Here is a 22,833-nt window from a genome sequence, read left to right on the forward strand (position 1 = left end):
TTCACTGACATGGACCTGGCAACAGATGAGTCTGGTGTATGGGTGATCTACACCACCACCCAGGACTTTGGCAACCTGGTGCTGTCCAAGGTGGAGGAGGGTGAACCGCTGAGTCTTGGCCAAACCTGGCACACCTCGGTCTACAAGCAGGCAGTGACCAACACCTTCATGGCTTGTGGCGTGCTCTACGCCACACGATATGTCAACAAGGGCACAGAGGAGATCTTCTATTCGTTTGACACCGTGACAGGGGCAGAGAGGTTCAACATTGGCATCTTCATCAAAAAGATGGCTCCCAACATTTATGCCCTGAATTACAGCCCTGTGGACCAGATGCTTCATGCCTACATTGATGCCTACATGGTCTCTTATAAGGTTTTGTTTGAGTAATGCTGACAACATTTTCCATAAAAAGCCTGTATTTAAATAATGGCTCAGAAATAAAGATAATTACTTTACAAAGGCTTGGCAAAAAGCATTGAAGCTGTGTGAAATTACCTGTACTACAATTTCACCATAATAGACATTTGCATTCTACTAATTTCATTCATGTCATACTGAGTATTCCACTGCTCTAAGTTGATCTTTTACAGTGCTGAATGAAGTATTCAAAAACTGTACTTAACATGAATGTACACATTACACAAACAAAAATGTACTCCAGTAAAAATACCACGCCGATATTTCTCCTTAAGTAAAGATTTAAAATTTACTTTGTTAGGTATTTTTTGTCAGATAGATATTGATTAGGTACTTGTTGTATTAGAAATGTTTAGTGGAGACAGGATGTCTAGTTAGACTGTTTAAACGCTTAGTCATTGTCATGAGATTTTAGCAGGGTGTACATGGGCAAGGATAACTAGATAGAAAGTGGCTACTGTATGATATGTTCAGCCGTAATCTTAATCATAATATCTTCCTAGGCTTAATGTCCGGACATGTCCCTGAATGTCCTGTATGTTCTTAGATACACACCACTTAATCAACACTCACACACATTGATTTTCTCCATGTTTTGACTACTGCTACGGTCAGCTGTAAAGCTGGCATATCAGGTGACGCCACGGTTTGACGTGCCTGTGTAGAATGGGGTTAGCCCAAACCAGATATAATGTACAGGCCTGTTGGGTTTGGGGTATTCTTCATCTGCTGCGCGCAGTATTGGAGGTGAAGGATACCTGAGCATGTCATGTTAATTTTACCTGTGATCCTTTGAATAAACCAGCATGGTTTTTTGTATCCACTTGGACCACCTCGTCTCTCTGAGTTTCACTGGTTAAGAGTAACTGGGAATTATCTTTCAACTTAAAGTACTTGACAATTTTTTTCTTTACATTTCTCTGGACCAGTGATGCGTTATGTTTGTTGATAAATAATTGAAAATACATATCCTTCTACTAAAATCACTGACCATTGTATATCAGCAGTATCAAATATCATTGTACTCTGCTGTGTTTACCCCCATGATATGGTTCACAGTTGCAGAAATTTGTTGATGTTACTTGCAACTGAAATACCCTAAATAACACGATGCCAATGCCAAATTAGTTTTTTTTTTTTTTTTTAAGTGTAAAAACAGTCATCCATTCAAATCACTGAACTCTAGATGTCAGAAAATAGCATTATGGCTTTAAAAAACTACACTGCTTCTCCATTAAATTGAGGTGTGAAGTGAGTGATTTAAGACACCCACAAGCCCTGCCCACTTTTGCACTGTAGCATTCCATATGCGGTCGAGTCACAAAACATTCACAAATAGTGAAATTAATTCCAGTGGGTAACATGTATTTCTAGGGTGGTATTTCTGCATTTAGTCAAATAGATAATCTGTCCATGGTTGATTCACCTGTTATGTCTCCGACGTCCAGGTAAATAGAAAGCATCCTAACTGTAATGATAGTGTTAGCAAGTGACGTGCAGTGACACTTCTGTTGCCTGTATCATCTGTTTCACAGCACTAGAGAGCAAATATTTCAACCAACAGGTATTTATTTGGCACCAAAATCTGCACTGTGATTCATTTCGGTAGATACTGATTGTATAGGAACTGGTGCCATGTTGGCGCCACGTTTCAAGAAATGACTTGAAAAGAAAGTGCATCCATGGTAGTAGTATCCATGCTTTAAGTATCTATTTAGCTGTCTGGTGCTACCTTGAATGTGGACCTGCTTCAAGACACTGAAATCATCCTCCTCTGGTGAACTTGAGTTACTCTTGTGTTTTATTGGTTAGTTTTGGATTAACTGCTATTAATTAATTGCTATTAATATCAAATTTACTGTATGAAACAATTGATATATAGCTATCCAAACATGAGCATTACTGTAGTTTACATTTATCCCAGCACTTCTCATTCCCACTCTTGAGTGACATGAAAACACAGATGGAAGATGCAGAAACTACACATTTTATATATGCATTAATATGTACAATCCATTGTGTACAGTAAATTTTGTTTTGTATAAGTACTTTAAAAGCTGTGTCTTCTGCCTTACTGTTTAGCCCCTGACAATTGGTGGGATCATCCAGTAGGTGACACATACTTTTTTCCCTCTCCCTTTGAATGTTTTCTCCTAATTTTGGACTGAGTGATGTCTCGTGGAGGAGCAAGAGGACGGGCAGAAGAGATGGTCTCGCCCAGCAGACTGTTCTAGAGGAAGAGATGAATAAGGCAGCTTGTGGAGGAGTTGAGAGCACTGAGGGTTGTTGTACCCGGTACTTTTTACCATACTGACTCTGAGAGACGAGGCAGTCCAAGTAACTACAAAACAGTGCTGATTTATTCCATGAACACAGGCAAAAATTAACATTACACGCTCAGGCATCTTGCACCTCAAACCTGCACGCAGGCAGATGTAAGATGAAAGACCCTGAACTCACCAGGCCTATACATTATATCACCTCGGTTGGGCTAGCCCCATACTACACAGAAACGTCAACCGAGACGTCTCTGTTGCCAGCTTTGCAGCTGGCCATAGCAGTAGTCAAAACATGAAGCAAATCAACGTGTGATAATATTAGACACCCTGTCTGCTGACAGTCATCAAATTTTTTCTCTAGTTACCCTTGACCAGATGTACCCTGTAGAAACTCATAAGCATGCCTAAGCATTTAACAGTCTAACTAGACATCCTATCTTCACTAAACATTTCTAATACATAAAGTATCTATCTAATTTCTATCTGACTAAAATCCCTAACAGGGTGAAGGTAGAGAACCAAAAATCTCAGACCTGCATGCAGTTCTCCAGACTCTTATGGTGGAGCAAGAGGCTCGGGAAGCTCAACAGAAGGAAGAGAGTGCACAGCAAGAACAATATAGTTGTGACATATGCAGCGTGTTCTTTTATGAAGAATAATCGGAGTCAAGTATCACTTTTAATCATTTATTATCACAATTGAATAGACTATCGAATAAAGCAATTTACAGAGCTCTGGGTTCTGTCTCTATCTGAAGCCCTGACCCTAAACAGCAAAACCGTTCAATCTGCCTTCAGGACAGAGGAACGCCTTTCTTCCTGGAACCCAATCTTTTATACAGTTTTTGAAATGTGCAAAAGTAGGTTGATCTGGTGCCTCTCGTGCTGTTCCATTGGTCCATCCATCCATTCCCAAGGTCCCTTCTGCTCCAATGAATAAAGACAGTTACGTAGAGAGGGAGGAAGACCTGACACTGCCTGTGTGTGTGTATGAACATAGCTATTTTACCAGGCTCCTGTTTCTTCTAGGCCAAAATCTGACTATAACCTTAGTGTGCTGTTCTCTACGAACAGTAGCTGACCCGAAGGATAATTCTGACACCTTCTGTCCTAAGACTGTAATTGCAGCTTCTGTGTCTCTTAGTGACGACATCATTAACGTGAGCCACATTCTGTATACAGCGTATCTGTATTTAGACAGGATGATCGCTTCTCCTCGATTTAAGTTGTTTTGAAGGCACCTTCGGTATGTAAAAGCTATTGCAAATGTTTAAATTAAGTAAAGGCAATGTTTAAGTTGAAAACATACTCATTTATCATTACATTCTAGGATTATCAATGGGAGAAGTTAAGACACACTGTTAAGCAGTTATACGTTATTGTAGACGCTGTTTGTACATGCTAAGAGCCGTTGTATGCGCATGTAAACGTGCCAGTAGATGCTGTGTATTTATTATGTTATTTGTGTTTCTATAGTTTTACGTCATTCCACGGCCAGCAGTAAAGTGTCCAAGTCCATTGGTTGTCTGTGGTCTGTGGGAGACGTTATCTGTCTGTCGAGTCAAACAAGGTCTTTTGACACAAAGGGCAGAACACTTAGTGTAAATCTTAGTATCTTATCAAACCCTAACTCCCCTGGCTTCAAAGCTCAGAGGGAATAATGAGCTCTTTTAAGAAAAGGCAACAAATCTAATGAAAGCCTGTGGGATGATCAGACCTTGGAAAGTTACTCAGTGTGCCAGACTTTTAATCACAAAGGGCCTGCAATATCACACAAAGTTTTCAGTGTCTCAGGCAACTACTTATTTTCTCATTATTTTAGTGAACATATAATTGGGTGAAAAGTAACTACATAAACATATCTGTGACATGCAAGCATGTGAACTTATGTATTCTGAAATATAATCTTAACTGTTCCTTTTCTAGTATATTAGAATAGTCATACACAAACAAAGTGAACACACAGGTTAAATAAACAACATGGTGTCAATCTTCTACTAAATAAGTACTTAATTCAATCAAATGTTAGAACCAATCCTAGACTATAACTTTGTTAATAATTTTACCCAACACAATACAATATAGTCGCGAAATAAACTATATTGTAATCAGCTTTTTTTTTGGACAATGTAGTGAAATAAATGATAATGTTAAACTGGGAGACATGCAGAATCAACCAGGTCTTTTCAGTAAACAGTGAGAAAACTAAAAGGACTTTAATCAGGCTTTTGGTTTCATGTCCAGAGTAGGGGGGAGCTGTGCCTCAGGAGGTAGAGCGGGTCGTTTCCTAACCGGAGGATTAGCGGTTCAATTCCCGGCTTGTGTCCTTGAGCAAGACACTGAACCCCCAGTTGCTCCCGGTGAGGTCACCGGTAATTGAATGTGTGTGTTTGGGAGTGCGAATGGGTGAATGGCCAAGTAGTGTAAAAGCGCTTTGAGTGTGCTGAAAAGCGCTATACAAGTTTAAGACCATTTACCAAAACATAAATACCTGAAGTCAGAATTTGTGGTCAGTTAAATATCTGGCACAAATCTAGCCTTGAGGGTAATAATTCACACATATATTTAGTTTCTAATCTCTCAGAAATTCATGCAGAATCTGGCCCTATATTCCCTGGTAGCCACAGACAGTTATTTAACTAATTTACACCTTAACCTAGCTGACAACCTCACGTTACAGACCTGTTTATTTTAATTAGTCCAAATCATTCATCGTGACAGAAAACCTTATCCCCTGCTTTAGTTAATTAGGTAGCTAGTTAATGTACTTTCAGCCACAGTAATATGCTGCTTAGCTAGAAGTCCCCACCATGTGACTGTGTAATAAGATTTACATTCCCCCAACATGTGTAAGACCAGACTGCAGACACAAACAAAACAACACGCATTGCTTTTGATCAATTGACAGGTTAGACCTTCACATATTGTTACATATGTGAGTGTAAGGTTTTGGACTTATTATGCTTAAAGTAACATGCTATGTGTTGTTAATTTCAAAAACAGTTTTGTTACTAATCAGTAAATAAGAATAGATAGCACTGCTGCCAATTCTGTCCATTCCTTTTATCTCATTAATTGGCGCTGCAGTGAAGTGTTGTCTGCAGGTGCAATCTTGTATACACCAGGCCACATTTCTATCATTTTGCTCAAGTTTTAGGTTACTTGTGGCAGATGGCATGTAGTCTGGCGAGGATGGCTTGGACTTAAGTTCTATTCACTGGGTGATCTGTGATTCATGGCAGCATGTCAGTATGTACAGGAACAACAGGCTTGACTTGCTGTCAATAATGCCTGTGACAGGATATTTGGTATTTAACATGGCTCATGAGCTCCATTCATATGTTATTCTCAAGGACTGATATGAGAGGGTGTTGATGAGAGAGAGACTGCTGAACTGAATGAGCTATGGATACTGCTCAAAGATAGAAAATTCCCATGATAATATGGACTCCACACTTGTTAACGCTTGGAATGGTCACTAAATGATGAGGCAAGGACTCTGTATTACTGTGCAGGTGTTACTAGCTAAACACTTGGCATGCATGTTTCCTCACTTGGAGAAGTTAAACTTGTGAAATATACAGGCTGGCTAATAGTCATTATAAACCACATACTTTGAGATGTGCGTAGTAGTAATGATGGATAACTGACACCGTATAATTTGGTTCATAATAATCACTGAGGAACTAGTGCATGGTCTTTCCATGGTATGTGTGTATGAATGTTGGTCATTGTTACATACAGTGTGCTTGATATTTCCTGTGTATTTATCTCAAACCCACATACACACCTTTGATATACAGTATGACAAGGATGAAGAGGCAGTGAAAGTGGAACTGATTATTGCTAAGAGTTTATTAGATCATTGCTTTTTATTGATTTTTCAACTTTTCCAGTGTTACAACATTAAAAGACCTGTGTTGCATATATGACTGTAGCATATTCATTAGCCAGTTGATAACACTAGCCTGCAAGGCTGTTGCTTAGAATAGTCTCAAAAGTGAATCTCTCACCACTTTACTTTTTTTCTTGTTCACAAGTGCTATGTGAGCATGGCTAATATGGAAATAACAATTACTACCCTATTACAACAGATCAGAAGCGAGCCTGGTAGGCCAGCAGATACCCATCGTTGAACATATAGATCTGCTTGTTGGTGGGGTTGTAGCTCAGACTAGCCACTCCTCTGGCTACCTTCTCCAGTGGGAGTTCTAGTGAGTTGTCCTCTCTGCCTGTTGCTGTGTTAAAGGCATAGAACACCTCCTCATGGTATTCGTCTACATATCGAGTAGCATACAGCACCTCACACACCATAAAAGCATTGCTAACTGCCTTCTTAAATAGCCTTGTCTCCCAGGTCTGAGAGACATTGAGCATCTCAGCTTCACTGTCCCAAATTAGCCGACTCACCACTAGATTACCATGGTTACCAACAGTGGTATAGAGGGCCCATAGTCCTGTTTCATCTGCCTCCACGTCGATATCACTATAGGGACGGCAGTCATAATAACAATACTGGAACTTGTTGTTGAAACCGACTTCAGTGCCTGGAAGAGTCACCCGTTTGACGATGTTGGTGTTGAGGTCATATCGGCAGATATCTGGAGAGCGGTAGCAGTTATAGTAGAGCGCTTCACCATAGAGGACAGCACTGGGACCCTCGATGGCACTGGCAGCAGTGTAGGATGGAGCAAAGGTAAAGTCCTTGTGGTTGACTGAGGCCATGAAGTCTTCATAGGTTTGGTATACACGCACAGTGTTCCCCCAGGCATGATTGTTGAACAGACCTTGAACCCAGTAGCTGGACTTCTGCCCCTCACTGTTCATCTGGGCCTGTTTGCCCCATGAACCAGAGATATAGCTCTTACCATAGGGGCTGACCTTAGTCACGATAGGGTCACTGATGTTGCGGATCAGGCCCTTGAGGCAGTACCTCACCTTGCCTGGAAACAGAGAGACAAACATCATAAGAAGCAACATCCACCCATGCATCCATTATCTATACCGTTTATTCCTGAATAATGTTGCAGGGGGCTGGAGCCAATCCTAGCTGGCATTGGGCAAGACATGGGGTTACACACAGGTCACCAATCTATCACAGGGCTGACATGTAGCTAAACAACCACAGACACACTCATACTCAGTCCTATGGGCAATTTAGAATCACCAGTCAACCTAAGCTGCATGTCTTTGGACTATGGAAGGAAGCTGCAGACACAGGGAGAACATGCAAACTCTGCACAGAAAGGCATTGGGTCAGCTGGGGTTCAAACCCGGAAACTCCTTGCTGTAAGGTGACAGCGCTAACCAGTGTCCTGCTGTGCCACCCTAAGAAATCATGTATCTAGCCAATACTTAATGATAAAACAACAGACTAGGTGGAAAGTCCTAGAAGTTCCTGGGCTCCACCATCTCCCAGGACCTGAAGTGGATGTCCAAAATCAGGACCATCATCAAAAAGGCACAGCAGAGGATGTACTTCCTGTGCCAGCCCAGGAAGTTCGACTTGCCCCAGGAGCTGCTGATACAGTTCTACAGAGGAATCATCGAGTCTGTTCTCTGCACCTCCATCACTGTCTGGTTTGGCTCAGCAACCAAACAGGACAAGAACAGACTTCAGAAAGAATCATTGGTGCAAGCCTGCCCTCCATGGAGGACCTGTACACCTCACAGGTCAAAAGGAGGGTGGAGAGGATCACTGCAGACCCCTCACACCCTGGACACAATCTGTCTGAACTCCTCCCCTCTGGACAGCGTTACAGGTCACTGTGCACCAAGACAACCAGGCACAGGGACAGTTCCTTCCCCCAGGCTATCACTCTGATGAACACTTAACCAACAACAGTATGACTGGACAATAATCTTCAGTGCAATACCTGTATATATACATTGTACATATTATACAGATTCGCACAGGTCTCTAGTTGTAAGTACTCTGTTTTTATTCCTATTTATCTCATTTCAATGAGAATTCCTTTGTTGTCTGCATTGTTTATTGTTTGGCTATACTGCTTATTTTGCGTTGTATGATGCTGCTTATTTTGTTATATTACACAGCCTCATGCTGGTTTACTGTTTACTTGCCCCTTGCATGGGGATATGTACATACACAATGAGAGCTCATGTACCAGAGTCAAATTCCTCATGTGTCCAACTTGTGCATAGTTATAAAGTGGATCACTGGTAAGAGTAATTTGCACTGATTCCAGTAGAAAGTGTTTACTGTCTGTGTATCCTGATTTGATTCCTGTTTCCTTGACTTAACCTTTGACTGGCATGTTTTCTTGATGAGCAGCACATTGTTTTGTTAGATATTAGTAATTGTTAGACCTTAATGTGTTAGTAATGCAATTTAGTAAGATTCAAAGTCTGCTCTAGTCTGTTTTGTTTCAAGGTTAGCAGACAGAATGTTGATTCTGAAAAGTGAACCATGACACCAATAGTTTTCCTGTATTAATCTTGTTAGAATATTATGTCTGAATAAATGAATGAATGCCTTAGCTACACACCATGTGACAACATAAACACACATTGAGATTCTTCATTTTGTTATGACTAGGTAGAAACACAGCTGCTCCAAGCATGTGGGGTACTAGATAAGAGATGGAGTCTGCGGACTGACTTCATCTGGGTAAGGGGTTAGCCCCAAACTTATAAATGTATTAGGCTCTATGTGGCCAGGGACTCCTTTTTCCAGCAGCCAGTGTATGTGTTTCTGGAAGGGGGATGAACCCGGGTCATGTTTGTAATTTGTACTTGTGGTTTAAAATAAATCAGCACTAAATGAAGAAAGACGGTCTCCTTCGCTATTCAGAGCTGTCCAATTAAAGAACTGGGGTATTACACTTTCATTTTCTTCTTTATCAAAGATCTGTATACCTTATACTTCACATGCTGTGCTAATTGAATAAGTCTTGCTAAACTGAATCGTGAAATATGGAACAGTGGTAGCCTAAAGGATAGAAAAGTGTACTTGTAACCTGAAGGTTGCCTGTTCACCTATGGGATCAAAACTTAGGTGTGACAGGTGACAAAAGCAGTTCATGCACCACAGTCATGAACACCAGCAAGGTTTGCAGAGATAAGCTGTTTTAGGGACCACTGCTTTATCTGTTTATAGGTGTGAGGAAACTCAATATAAAGCATTACCTATCCCCTTACCATAACCTAAACCTAAGTTTTCTCACAATGGTGAAATGTTATCTCTCACACACACACACATGCTGTGTTTTCATTCCTTGTGGGGACTTTACATTGGCTTAAATTAATTTCCTGTAGACTTATCCTAACCTTAACCATAACCACTACTTGCCTAACACCTAAACCTAATACCTAACACTTAACTTCATCTTGTTAGGTATTTTTAGTTAGATAGAAATTGGATAGATACTTTATGTATTAGAAATGTTTAGTGGAGATAGGATGTCTAGTTAGACTGTTAAATGCTTAGTCATGCTTATGAGTTTCTACAGGGTACATCTGGTCAAGGATAACTAGAGAGAAGAGTTGATGACTGTCAGCAGACAGGGTGTTTAATATTATTATTATGACGTGTATAACTGTAGCCTTAGCCATAATAGGTTCTTATGTTTAAGCCACGACATGTTACTAGAGGTCGTGAGAATGTTTTTAGCTACACACCACTTAACCAACAGACACACACATTCACACGTTGATTTGCTTCATGTTTTGACTACTGCTATGGCCAGCTGCAAAGCTGGCAACAGAGACATCTCGGTTGACGTTTCTGTATAGTATGGGGCTAGCCCAACCGAAGGGATATAATGTATAGGCCTGGTGGGTTCAGGGTCTTTCATCTTACAATCCTAACCCTAAACCATGTTGCCACAAGATACCTGAGCGTGTAATGTTAATTTTACCTGTGATCCTTTGAATAAACCAGCACTGTTTTGTAGTTACTTGGACTGCCTCATCTCTCAGAGTCAGTATGGTAAAAAGTACCGGGTACAACAACACACACACACACACACACACACACACACACACACACACACTTACCTTGGAAGTCATTGGGAATTGACTTGCATGACTCAGCACTGTTCCTCAGGTAGCGTAGTTTCTCTTTGACAGTCTTCATGTTAATTGTGTCTGATGTTTTCATCCTGTCTACATCTCTACGCAATTTACCCACCTAACACAAACACAACATTTTATACAGATAATTATGTTTCTTTATATTGTCATATTTATTCTGTAATAAATATCTGACATTACAAAATTTCAGTTAGGCTTTATGACTTTTCTGTTTTAGGCTGATGACATAACACTATGACCTAACATAATATAGTATTGTTATTTATGTTTTTCTTTGCTGTTATAAATTACTACAGTATCTGCTGCTTTTGCTGTACCTCTTTGGAGAGTTTCTGTGTTTGGGCATTGTTTAACTGGCTGTGGATGGTACTAATGTCTGTTTCCAGCTGGCTGAGCTCCTGGCCTAGGAGGCGCAGAGACAAGGGCGTGTACAGGCCCTTGTTATGTAGATACTGGTAAGGCTCCAGCCGAGCCGTCACATTCTTAATCACAGCCTGGATATGAGGGAGACGCTGGTTGGACAACTTCACCTGCAATGAAACACAGACACAAACTCCATGTTCATATAATCTGAATACTTCAAAATTCTGAAACTATACATAATATTCATGTTGAATGTTGAATCCAGTCAAAATGTCATGTTAAAATTAATTCCTTTAACCACTGCAGTATGGCTCAGCACCAGCCTATACATTTAATCCATCAAATCAGAGGTAAAATTATAGACTGGATTAGGCCAGACCCAGTCTGAATTACAGACTACACTCAGGAATGTCAAATGATGATTAATCTTACTTACCTGTTTGTCAAGGTTATTCAAAGATACTTCACAGGACTGAATCTGCTGCATCACAGCCTCGTACTTCACAGCAGGGAACGACCACATGTTGGAGTTTACCTTGCACACACACGAGCCATTGTCCCCAAAATGCCCCAGCACATACTGAGCATGGCCATCATCCTGCAGTCACACATACATAAAATAATTTCCAACAACACTATTGTATGCTTTATACAAGATATTTACAGCTGGTAAAGGATAATAAAGAGACTGCACTTAGAAAAAGAATTAAAAAACAAAACTATTAACCAAACCCCACCCTATCCCCTAAAATATTAGATAGCAAATCAAGCCTGGTCAGCTCAAATACAGCAGAAAACTCATATGATGACTGCTTTATAGGAGAAATATAGCCCACATACATGACATATAGAATAGTATAAGCTGTTTAGACCCTGAGTAGAAGCTGAAAAGTTTGATTTGATGACATTTTATTTAATGAGGATCAGATCTAACAGGATGTGAGTGGTGGAAAGCTCCTAAACTGTCCATCTTGATTGCGGATCTTTGCCACCACCCCTTGCTCTGATCTGCTTACCAGGCGGCACGCAGTTGAATGAGCCTATTCTTCTCACCTGATGCAAGCACAAAAACTTGAAGGGGTGTGCTGGATTTTAACACAAGACAAAATGAGAGCATCAGTGCAACGTGTCACAATAATTTGATTATTTTGTTTTCATGACCATTGGAAGCCAAAATCAGAATTTAAAATAAAATCTGATTAATCACCCAGCCCCAATCAATATCTGTGCTTTATAATACAACATCTGTGTATTATTAGATAAGTCCATTAAAAGGTAACTACATGGTACAGATGTCTGTTGCCAGAAAACTTTGAAGAAAATGGCTACAGTTTTTAACTTGACTAAATCAGAGAGGAGTGGGGTACTATTCAGTTCCAAAGGGCTTTATTGGCTTTATAAAGAGCCAAATTCATGTCGTCACATCCAGTTAGCCCAAACTAGACGAACTCAACGTGGCGTCACCCACTGGTTTTGTGAAGAGTGTTTTTTAAGCTCTAGTCTGGCTGTCGCCATATTGGTAGTGATTCACTCTGCCTGCTCGGTCTAATCAAAATATGGGCAAAGAGGTGAAGAGTGAGTGGAGGTCTCTAGACAGCTAGTGGTTAGCCACCCTCCTGCCTGTAACTCAATGAGTCCACACCCTTAATTATGCATAACTTTTAGTCTCAGTATAATTTAAAAGGGCAAGTTCATACAGTTATCATGGAAGGGGAAATTAGTTATAGAGACCAAAACTGTTTTTTTGTACCAGGCTGTAAACATGTTTATTTCTGCTATAAAGTTGGGCATTTTAACATGGGTCTAGAGGGATTGAGTCCCTTTGGAGCCAGTTTCAAAAGGCCATTCAAGGAACTACAGGTTTTGGCACTTCAGCAGTGCCTTCATTTCTCAGCCTCAAAGGTTGCCGCTTGGGTTAGCCTCTGCTTCTTTGACTTCAGTGACTCTATGGAATGTTTCATTAAACGCTTTTTCATCGGTCATTGTGAAACTAAGCGCATTCCTCTGGATTTTTTTTTCATATTCTAAAACAAGCCACCAATCAAAATAACACTTACTACAGAAAGTTGACTGCTTTGTGGTTTTAACAAAATTAATAAATGATTTTAACACTGAAAAAACTACAGTTCCTGTGAATGCTTTGCAGCACATATTATACATCAGTGTTAATTACTAGACACTTTTTGGACTTTCGCAGTCCAAGTAGTACAATATTAACTATATGTTTCTAATATTAGTCTCACCTCTCTCAACTTTTTAGGTTGTAAAAAGCATATGAACATGTGTAATAGAGCCATCTCTTGACGCGAGCCTCAGTTCAATTCTCCAACCAGTCGACCAGCATGAGCTGGTAAATTTTCAGGTGTAATGGGCTCAGGGTTCTGGGAAATGGTATTCATTAAAGTCCGATAAAAACTGAAATATTAATGTCAAAATTATGTCATTTTAAAGAAATTTATCATTAGTGTAAGCAAATGTAATGAAACTCACAACATACTTTTGAAAACAGCTGTGTTTCAAGGCTGAATTATCAGAATTAGAAATCTCAGTTGCATTTTGAATGGGATTTCCTTTCCTCTAGAACACAACATGGAAGTTCCAGATTCACTTCAGCTCTCTATGGCCACGTTCACACTGCAGGCTGAAGTGGCTCAAATCCGATTTTTTTTGCCCAAATGTGACCCATATCCGATTTCCTTATGACAGTGTGAACAGCACAAATCCGATTTGATCAAATCTGGCCCAGGTCACTTTCATATGTGGTCCTAAATCGGATACATATCCGATGTTTTGCAATGCGACTTCAGTCTGAACAGCCATGTCGCATTTCATGCGATTTTTATGTCATTGAAATGCAACAGACACCACAATTCTGCGCTGGAGGAGGCGACGCCATAAGCAATATTTGTGCTCTCCTTCTTCTATTCTTCTTCTTATTATTTATTTTGATTGCACATTAACTGGTACATCGCTATGCACATGCTATCACAAGACGCATCCATTTTTATTTTCGCAAACACAGTACGCTGCGTCTGACATCACGTCCTCTTCCGCGCATGTGGGTCACCTCAGGGCCATATACCGTTCACACATGAGACAGATGACAGTCACATTTAAATGACAGTGTGAACAACAGCACAAAAAAATTGGATTTCGTCAAAAAATTCGATCTGAGCATTAAGACCTGCAGTGTGAACGTAGCCTAAGGGTATGTCTAATAATTAAGATCCCTTTCTGATTTCTGATAAAGGAGCGCAGTTCACACCAAACTTCCACAAAGGATGGTCTCGTGTAATCTCTGTCATGGCTCCTTCAGCACGTTTTTTGGTCCTTGCTCCTAGGTAATCAGAGCCTGTATAAAAAACTTGGAACGTCCTATCTCCTTGGTCAACAGGAACGACTTCTGGGCTGACCAAGAACCGAGGACGTAGGAACAATTTTATAAGAGACATGGGACGTACCCCTGGATTTAACCTCATCTTTGGCCCTGTATCTTCCTCTGCTCTTGTCTCCATACTGCTTTCTTCTTGGTCCTATTATATAATATAAAAATATAATATGGTTGCAGTGATACACATTGAAGACAATGCTCCTGAACATCAAGGCTAGCATGTACAGGTGATGTGCAGGATGATAATGGGGTGCCCTGGTGTAGTTCATACAATAAATGTAGCAGGCATCAATGAGTCCATCAGCAATAAATGGTCCCTGCCACTTAGTCATGGCAAAAAATACTGCCACCACTTCTGCCAGAAAACTGAATTCAACAATTACAAATTCTTTGGTATTCTTATGAAACAAAGAAATTTTAAAAAATCAAATAAATAAAAGAAATAAACATGCGAATACCAAATAATTTGTGACTGAAACAATTTCCCGGAGAAATGACCAGGGACCCAAGAGGCTTATGACAAACAAAACATAATATAACATTGCTGCTTATTGATCTGAGAAACTGGCATTGAACTGGAACCAACTCAGCCTCCATCACTGCCAGTTCTCCATTCAGGGTTTAATCTATTGCAGTCATGAATCAATTTTAAAACCTCACCTCATACTGTCCATCTCCACTCGCCTCTCCTACTGTTTCTTTAATTGTTGCACCAGGGATCTCCTGATAAAATATATATAAATATGATATTTAAAAAAGTAATACTGGGCTTGGTAGGCAATCATTTATGTTAAATTTGAGTACTTCCATATATGCAAAATGCTGCATAAAAGGCAAACACTTCACACATTAATCCATAGACAGAGACTAAGTAAATATTACCTGACCATAGAAAGTCACTTTTGGCTTTTCCCGTTTAGGGGTCGCCACAGTGAATCGTCACACTGATGACTTACACTTAACCACTAACCACTACCAGGGACGGCTTAATATTACTTGATGATATCAGAGTGTTTTTTGACAACTTGAGCATAGTTCATGCTAGCTAACCCAAACCTTCCTAGTATCTTAACATAAAAAAGTGTCTTCATAATGAACTATTGTTAATAATAATGAACTATTGTTTCTATTTGTTCTGCTTTCATTGTCAGCTTGGCCAGAGGTTAATGCTAGGGCAGCGTTACTAACATTAGTTTAGATAGCTACTATATTTGTGTACTAGTATACTAGGATTTGTAAATCTCAGCTAGTCGCAGATGAACAAACAAGCCATTCAAAATTAATTTGTTGATTTAATTGTATTCATTGATTGATTTTATAATTTGCTATTTTCACCTGCATGACTGAGAGACAAAGTTTCCTTATGTAAAGTGGTGGACTTCACTCTACTATACAGCAAAAATTGAAGTCTTGAAATTTCAGAGTTGATTTGAATGCTGAAAGAGTATTTTTGATGCAGTCAGTGTAAAATATTGTTCAGTGTTGGAGTTATTTGAGAGAGATGATCATGTCAGTATTATAAAGAGAATATACTGTAATAATGTCAATCCCAGTGGACCATTTTGCTTATATCAGTAGCATGCTCAACAGTATGCTCAACATAGAGTAAACTGTCACCACCAAGTGTTACTTGATAACCAGTGCAATATTGACCATTTGTTCCACAAGTGTCTCTGATTGAACTTTGAACACTGACTTACTGTTTTTGTTATCTGTGAGTTTTTATCTAACATTATAACAATGTGAACTTTCAATTTTGTTAATTTAACACTTTTTAGTGGTTCCCATAAAACACTAGGAAAGTGTTAACTTTAACTCTAAAGTGAAAAAACTTAGATGATTTTTTGATGATTTTTTCAGTTTACTATGACCTGGATGACTGAGAATTTGCACAGACATTTAACTCTAAAGGTGATAATTTTGCTTTTTCAAATTTGCAAAGCAGATGGTGCAACCCATTGGTCTAATGTCTGACCATATATATATATACGTTCATGTATATAGTCATATTTATGGGTTGCACCATCTGTGAAGCCAGTGAATCTGGTGATTGGAGAATATATACAGCATGAAATTGGAAGATTGTCTGGATTGCTGTCAAAACTCACTACTGATGGTGTTATGCTTTCAAAATAAATGTAAATCAATCAGTGAAACCTTTATTAAAAGACTCAAGGTCCATAAAAAGAAAACAATAAAACAAGGAGAAGAAAAAATTTAAAAAAGAAAAAGAAAAGAACATGAATACTCACTTTATAGCACCAATAAACAGCAGCATGGGAACTCCCAAAAAGTGGACTGGTACCTGATATCTTTCCAGGCCCAATTAACAATCATCTTATTAATATCATTTTCCAAGCCATTTAACCAGAAAATGAAACTATAGCTCAAATTTCTAACTGTAGTATCAAAGGTACAATTTCCCATCCTGCAGAACAACCCACTGGCACTACAAAATCTTGGCTGTCTCAGCAAGAGCCATAGGCAACCATTATATGCAGTCTAAATCTTCTGTTTAATACCCTTTTTGAAATTAGTCCACAAGGGCACAGTGTACAGAGATACTGTAAGGAATAAGCTTTAAAGAGTCTTACTTTGTCTACATCAGAACACTTGTGAAACTTTCTTGTCAAATTATTCCCATGTGAATACAAAATACAGCATCATCTGATCATGTCATCATCATCATTTAACTGATTTAGTCCTGGCACAGACACTTAAAACTTGTCCAGATAAATACAAACCTGGAAACTGGAGATCCATATCATCTCTCATTCTACAAATAAAAATAACACTCTTCTTAGCATTATACATTACCTCATGCAAGACTCCATAAAATGTACATTTAACAATTCTCGAAGCCCAGCACTGCTAGATGAAAAGATTACCAGATCATCAGCATGAATTAAATTATTAATAAATTTACTACCCACCATACATCCCATATGACATCCACTCAACTCCAATGACAGATCATCTACAGTATATAAAGTTTAAAGAGCAATGGAGATAATATTCTGCATTGGTATGTTTTTTATAGTCCAACACAGGATCATGTCTAGTCTTACCAGCCCTAATCCATGCCTTGTATGCCAGCATAGCCTCTGCATGACATGTTTTTTCCAACCTGGCTTGATGTTATGAGACCTACCAGAGTGTTTGCAGATAGTTTGCTACAAAATAACAGTACATAGTACAGAGAGCTTCCCTGTGATGTTATCATTACACTATACATCAGGACATAAAATGGCATTCATAGGTAAAGGTAATCTATTTGGTGAAGCATAGTACACTTCCACTTGAGAGATTAGCGCAGTCCACTTTGGTTTTATTACTAACATTACACACAAAAGGAACATGATCAAACCTAGATGTGTTAGATATTAGTAAATTAGACTTTAATGTGTTAGTAATGAAGTTTAGTAAGAGTCAAAGTTTGCTCTACTCTGTTTTGCTTCAAGGTTAGAAGACAGTGTTGATTCTGAAATGTGAGCTACAGTTACCATGACACCAATTGTTGTTACCATGACACCATCTTGTATTAAATCTTGTGTTAGAATATTATGTCTGAATGAATGTTTTAGTTATGCACCACATGACAACACACACACATTGAAATTCTTTATTTTGTTATGGCCAGCGGCTCCATGCAGCTGGAGCTCTATATAAGAGATGGAGTCTGCGGACTGACTCCATAAATGTATTAGGCTCTGTGTTTCCGGGGCTCTTTTTTTCCAGCAGCCTGCCTGTGGATGTCTAGAGGAAGGAGCCACCCGGGTTGTGTTTTGTAATTTTGCTTGTGGTTTAAAATAAATCAGAACTAAAATGAAGAAAGACGGACTCCTTTGTTATTCAGATCTGTCCAATAAAAGAACTGGGGTATAACAGATGCCACATATAAAATTTCCATAAATTGCATACTAGCATTGGGCATCAGCAGTGCTAAAACAGTAACCAAGCCACGATGTAGAATGTCACACATCACTTTTTAAGAATAACTATATGCAGGAAGTAGCTGTTGACTCAGGAGTATATAGTTATATATATATCCTGATATATCACCATTCAAGTCACCAATCACAAAAGCATTTGTACTATTATTGGCCAAAATAAAATAATTTATAAAGGCCAATCTATCCATATATAGATCTTCATTCTAGACAGAAACATTTAAAATAATAAAATCTTCTCAATCTGAAGTCAAACAGCTACACACCAGCCAACTTCAGTCCATACAACATTTAAGACCAAGCTCAATTTTCTATGCCTCATAATGGCCACAGCACTAGAGATTCTACTCCTCATTATGTTGTCACTAAAGTCCACTGTGGACTCTCCAGCCCCGTAGAAATTAGGGTTAAGAGAGATCAGCATCTCCAGATCCTGCTTGAAAAATAAAAACTCTCTTGAACACATAAAATGTCATGAAGTGTAACTCACCCCAAATGACAGCAGCAGTAGGAACAGCAGCAGCATGTTTAAAGCTGGAGAAAGTAGTAGACTGTCAGGTACTGAAGCTGTTGGAATCACTTCTCTTCTCTTTTCTTTAAAACACAGTCACAACAAACACACCCTTTCCTGACAGAGCCTTAAAACCACATGAAATTCTGAAACTGGAGTTTCACAAACTGTGGTGAACCAGGAGTTTCCAGTTACCCCCTTCTTTTATGCAATTGGTTCCCAGGCCTTTCCTGCTTTCTCCACTCCCCCACCCTCTTTTGTGAATGAAAATATATTTTTTTGACCCCCTAGCCCCAAACCGGACTTATCTACCTGAGTTTGGGAACCACTGCTTTATGCAATGGTTATTTCCACTTTGTAATATTCCTGTTTAATAGTGCTTTGCGAGCTACAGCATTTTCAAGTAGGTGTGAAAAATATAAAACAGTAGTATTTATTTTATTTTTCAGCAAAACACTGAAAACAATGAAAATCTCCTGAACATGTGAGTCGGATGGCATCACCACTGTTTTTTTGCTTGTTTGTTTTAAACAATCAGTTTTTTTTAAACAGATGTGCAGGAATTTTAAACTAAGGAAGCAGGACTAAAATCAAGTTCCAGGAACGCAAGGGTGGAGAGGGTGCATGTGCAGAGCAGTTGCCCTTGATTGGTTAAATTTCTACTTTTCATACCTCAGTCACATTACAAGTACAATGTGTAAAGAGGCACTTATAAAGGTTTAGAGGTAAAACGAGGACTTCAGTGAGTGGACTGTGGGCAAAGTGGTGAAGGCATCACATTTCTGCAAGTTTGCGTTCTGCTTGTTGATAAGCAGTCTTCCTTACTAAATGATGGTTGCACTATGGAGTGATCATTTACTTTTTTTGTTCTCCCGCTTGCTCAGCTGACTGCGAGGGGTGCCCCATCCTCTTTGCTAATGCCAGCTTGGACTGGCTCCAGACCCCTGCAACCTTCAAGAGTAACTGAGTGGAGCTGATTTTTAAGTAAAGAATCTGAATACTTCTTCCACCATTGATTAAATACATATGTACATAGATAAATACATGCATATACACACAAATCAGGTAATGCAATGGCTGTCTGTGACAACTTGTATACTGCAAAGAAAGCAAGGAGGAATGTGTGAGAGACAAGAAGTCAGGTAAATACTTGGTGCCGATGGTGCTGATGTGTAGTCAGAGCAGGTCGGATATAAGTGGAAGACATTTAAGAATTTGGGCTGGACTGAGATGTTGAAGACTTTTAAAGAGAACAGATGATTGAACTTGAGACGAAGGGATGATATTGAGTTTAGAGAAAGAACTGATGCCGTTGAGGTATCCTTTGAGGGTGGAGGCTTTACAAGAGAGAAGATGGAATGAGTAGGATAGGAAGCTAGAGATGGTGGCAATATCCAAGGAGGTGAAGTTTGTGTCATGTCTTCAGTAGTAGGAATGAAAGGTGTTTCAAGCAATCCATTAAGTGAATAGGGAGTTATGCTGTTTAGAATATGGTCTCGGGACAACTGAATGAGCTAAGAGCAAGCTGCATTTAGATGATGATCACAGATCACAAATGTGTCTGTTTTCTCCTGTCTTTCTTCATTTCTTGGAAAACTAAGTTTTTTGAAAGACATGATTACCAGAAAGATTATTTGAATTCTCCCAATGTGAGAATTTTTAGCCCTCTGTCTGCTGTAATGGAGAATTAATTATTAAATATGCAAGGCGCTAATCACTGAAAATTTACAGTAAGTGTGTACTTGTAAGAACTTGGCTTGTGACTACAGGTGAACTCTATAGTTATTAAATAGCATGTTGCATGTGTAATACAAACCACAGAATTAAACATTACAATTCTGACTAATTGTGGAATTTCTTCAGCGGATATTTTCGTGCTCAGTGCTGACTGCCTACTTTCTGTTCCTGAATCCTATTAGTAATGTACGTCTTCAAACACAGACACTGTCTCTGCATCTCTTTATACCCACAAACCGCAGGCACATACAGTCATAATCACAGCTTTCCTTCCTGATCTGGAGTTCCTTGCTTCTAACAGCGGTCATGGCTTAATACAGCCTGAGACTGTAATCTGAAGGCAACATTTGCTTCTAATGATGTATTAATACATAGAGATGAATAAAATCTTGTTTGTAGGTGTGAATGTGAGTGGACATGTCTGCCTGCCTCTATGTGTCAGCGGTGTGGTAGACTGGCAATCTGTCCAAGGTATCCCCCTCCTCTTTCCGAATGTCACCTTGGATTGGCTTCAGATCCCACAACACATCAACTGATCCATCCATTATCATCCACGTATCTGGGGTCAGGTCATGGTGGCAGCAGGTTCAGTACGGTAGTCCAGACGTCCCTCTCCCTAGCGATGTGTTACAGCTCCTCTGGCAGGACTCCCAGACTGGGTTCTGGGTCTGCCCTGGGGTCTTCTACCAGTCACATCTCTTGAAGCACAGGCCAAGGTGGAGGTGTGGCAGCGATCTTTGTCTCAAGCCTATTAATCAACCCTAGACCTAAACATAGTTATAACTCATTTTGAAAGTCTCACTCTGAGTCTCTCACACCCAAACTGTCTTCAATGTCACTGGTACTTTTGACAGTGATTTCACCCTGACTAATCAGGAGATAATCCTAAGGGTTGGTAGTGATAAGAAGAGCCTCTGCAAAGTAATTTTTGTATTTCATTAATAGAGTCAGGTGAGCAATATATTTATTCTCTAAAATGATACTGTATGGCTAAATTGCTCACTGATCTACTCAGATTTGTGGCTTATTGAAAGCTGATGTGGTTACTTCTCTCTGCGGACAGCTGGAAGGTGACATGAGAGCACTATGTGGGAAAAAATTCCGCTACAGTAGATGTATATCTGACAATGCTGTTACAAAATTTAAGGAAATAATTGCATCATTATTTACTTCAGTGCCATGTGCCAACACAGTGGAGGGCAGCCACCTTAATTTTACTACCACACATCGATAATCTTGTTGATAGTACTGCAGCCTCCCTGCGTACTGTTGCCCCTCTGAAAAAGAAAGCAACGGAGGAGGCTAGCCCCATGATACAGCTCGCAGCTGAGCTCCCAAAAGCAAGCATCACGAAAACTGGAAAGGAGGTGGAACTCCACTAAGTCAGAAGAGTTTTTCTTAACCTGGAAAGATAATTTCATAATGTATTAAAAAAGCCCTTCATAGTAGCAGAACTGCATATTATTTATTACTGATAAAGGAAAATAAGAACAACCCCAGGTTTATTTTCAGCACTGTAGTCAGGCTGACAAAGAGCCACAGTGCTACTGAGTTTAATATTCCCTTAGATTTCAGCAGTAATGGCTTCATGAGCTTCTTTAGAAATAAAATCACAACAATTAGACAAAAGGAAATTAATCAAATAATTCCCTCTCAAAGAGGTACTGTATCATGAAGTATAATGGCTTTAGAAACATCTGTAAGACCTCATTTATACTTGGACTGCTTCTCTCCCATTGATCTCTCCTAGTTGACCTCAATAATTGCTTCATCTAAATCATCAAAATTTCTCTTAGACCCCATCCCAACCAGGCTGCTCAAAGATGGTTTACCACTAATCATCACATCCATATTAGATATGATTAACCTCTCTCTATTAACAGACTATGTTCCACAAGCTTTTAAGGTTGCTGTAATTAAATCCCTACTCAAAAAACCTACTCTTGACCCAGATGTTCTAGCTAATTATAGACCAATATCCAATCTCCCCTTTATTTCGGCCTTAACGACCCACTTCTTTAAGCAGGCTTTTGAGGCCTAACTTGTTTTATTGTTGTGTTTTAGCTCTGGTCTAGCACCCTAGTATTTCCTTATCTGTTTTATAGTCTTTGTTTTGTATGTTTTTATG

The 22,833-nt window shown here is 39.4% G+C and overlaps 1 protein-coding gene across 1 annotated transcript; it reads right to left on the reverse strand.

The window, feature by feature from the left end:
- Positions 1 to 6,631: 6,631 nt before the first annotated feature.
- Positions 6,632 to 19,000, reverse strand: LOC109952270 (olfactomedin-like). The gene is made up of 7 exons (XM_020587257.1): positions 18,948 to 19,000; positions 15,168 to 15,230; positions 14,578 to 14,649; positions 11,553 to 11,714; positions 11,071 to 11,283; positions 10,718 to 10,850; positions 6,632 to 7,641 (listed from the first exon to the last, which is right to left on the reverse strand). The coding sequence occupies exons 1-7, from the start codon at positions 18,981 to 18,983 to the stop codon at positions 6,794 to 6,796; spliced, it is 1,527 nt and encodes a 508-aa protein (XP_020442913.1). The 5' UTR covers positions 18,984 to 19,000; the 3' UTR covers positions 6,632 to 6,793.
- Positions 19,001 to 22,833: the final 3,833 nt, after the last annotated feature.

The sequence above is a fragment of the Monopterus albus genome, unplaced genomic scaffold (assembly GCF_001952655.1).
Source record: "Monopterus albus unplaced genomic scaffold, M_albus_1.0 scaffold447.1, whole genome shotgun sequence".
NCBI classification, from domain to species: Eukaryota; Metazoa; Chordata; class Actinopteri; order Synbranchiformes; family Synbranchidae; genus Monopterus; species Monopterus albus.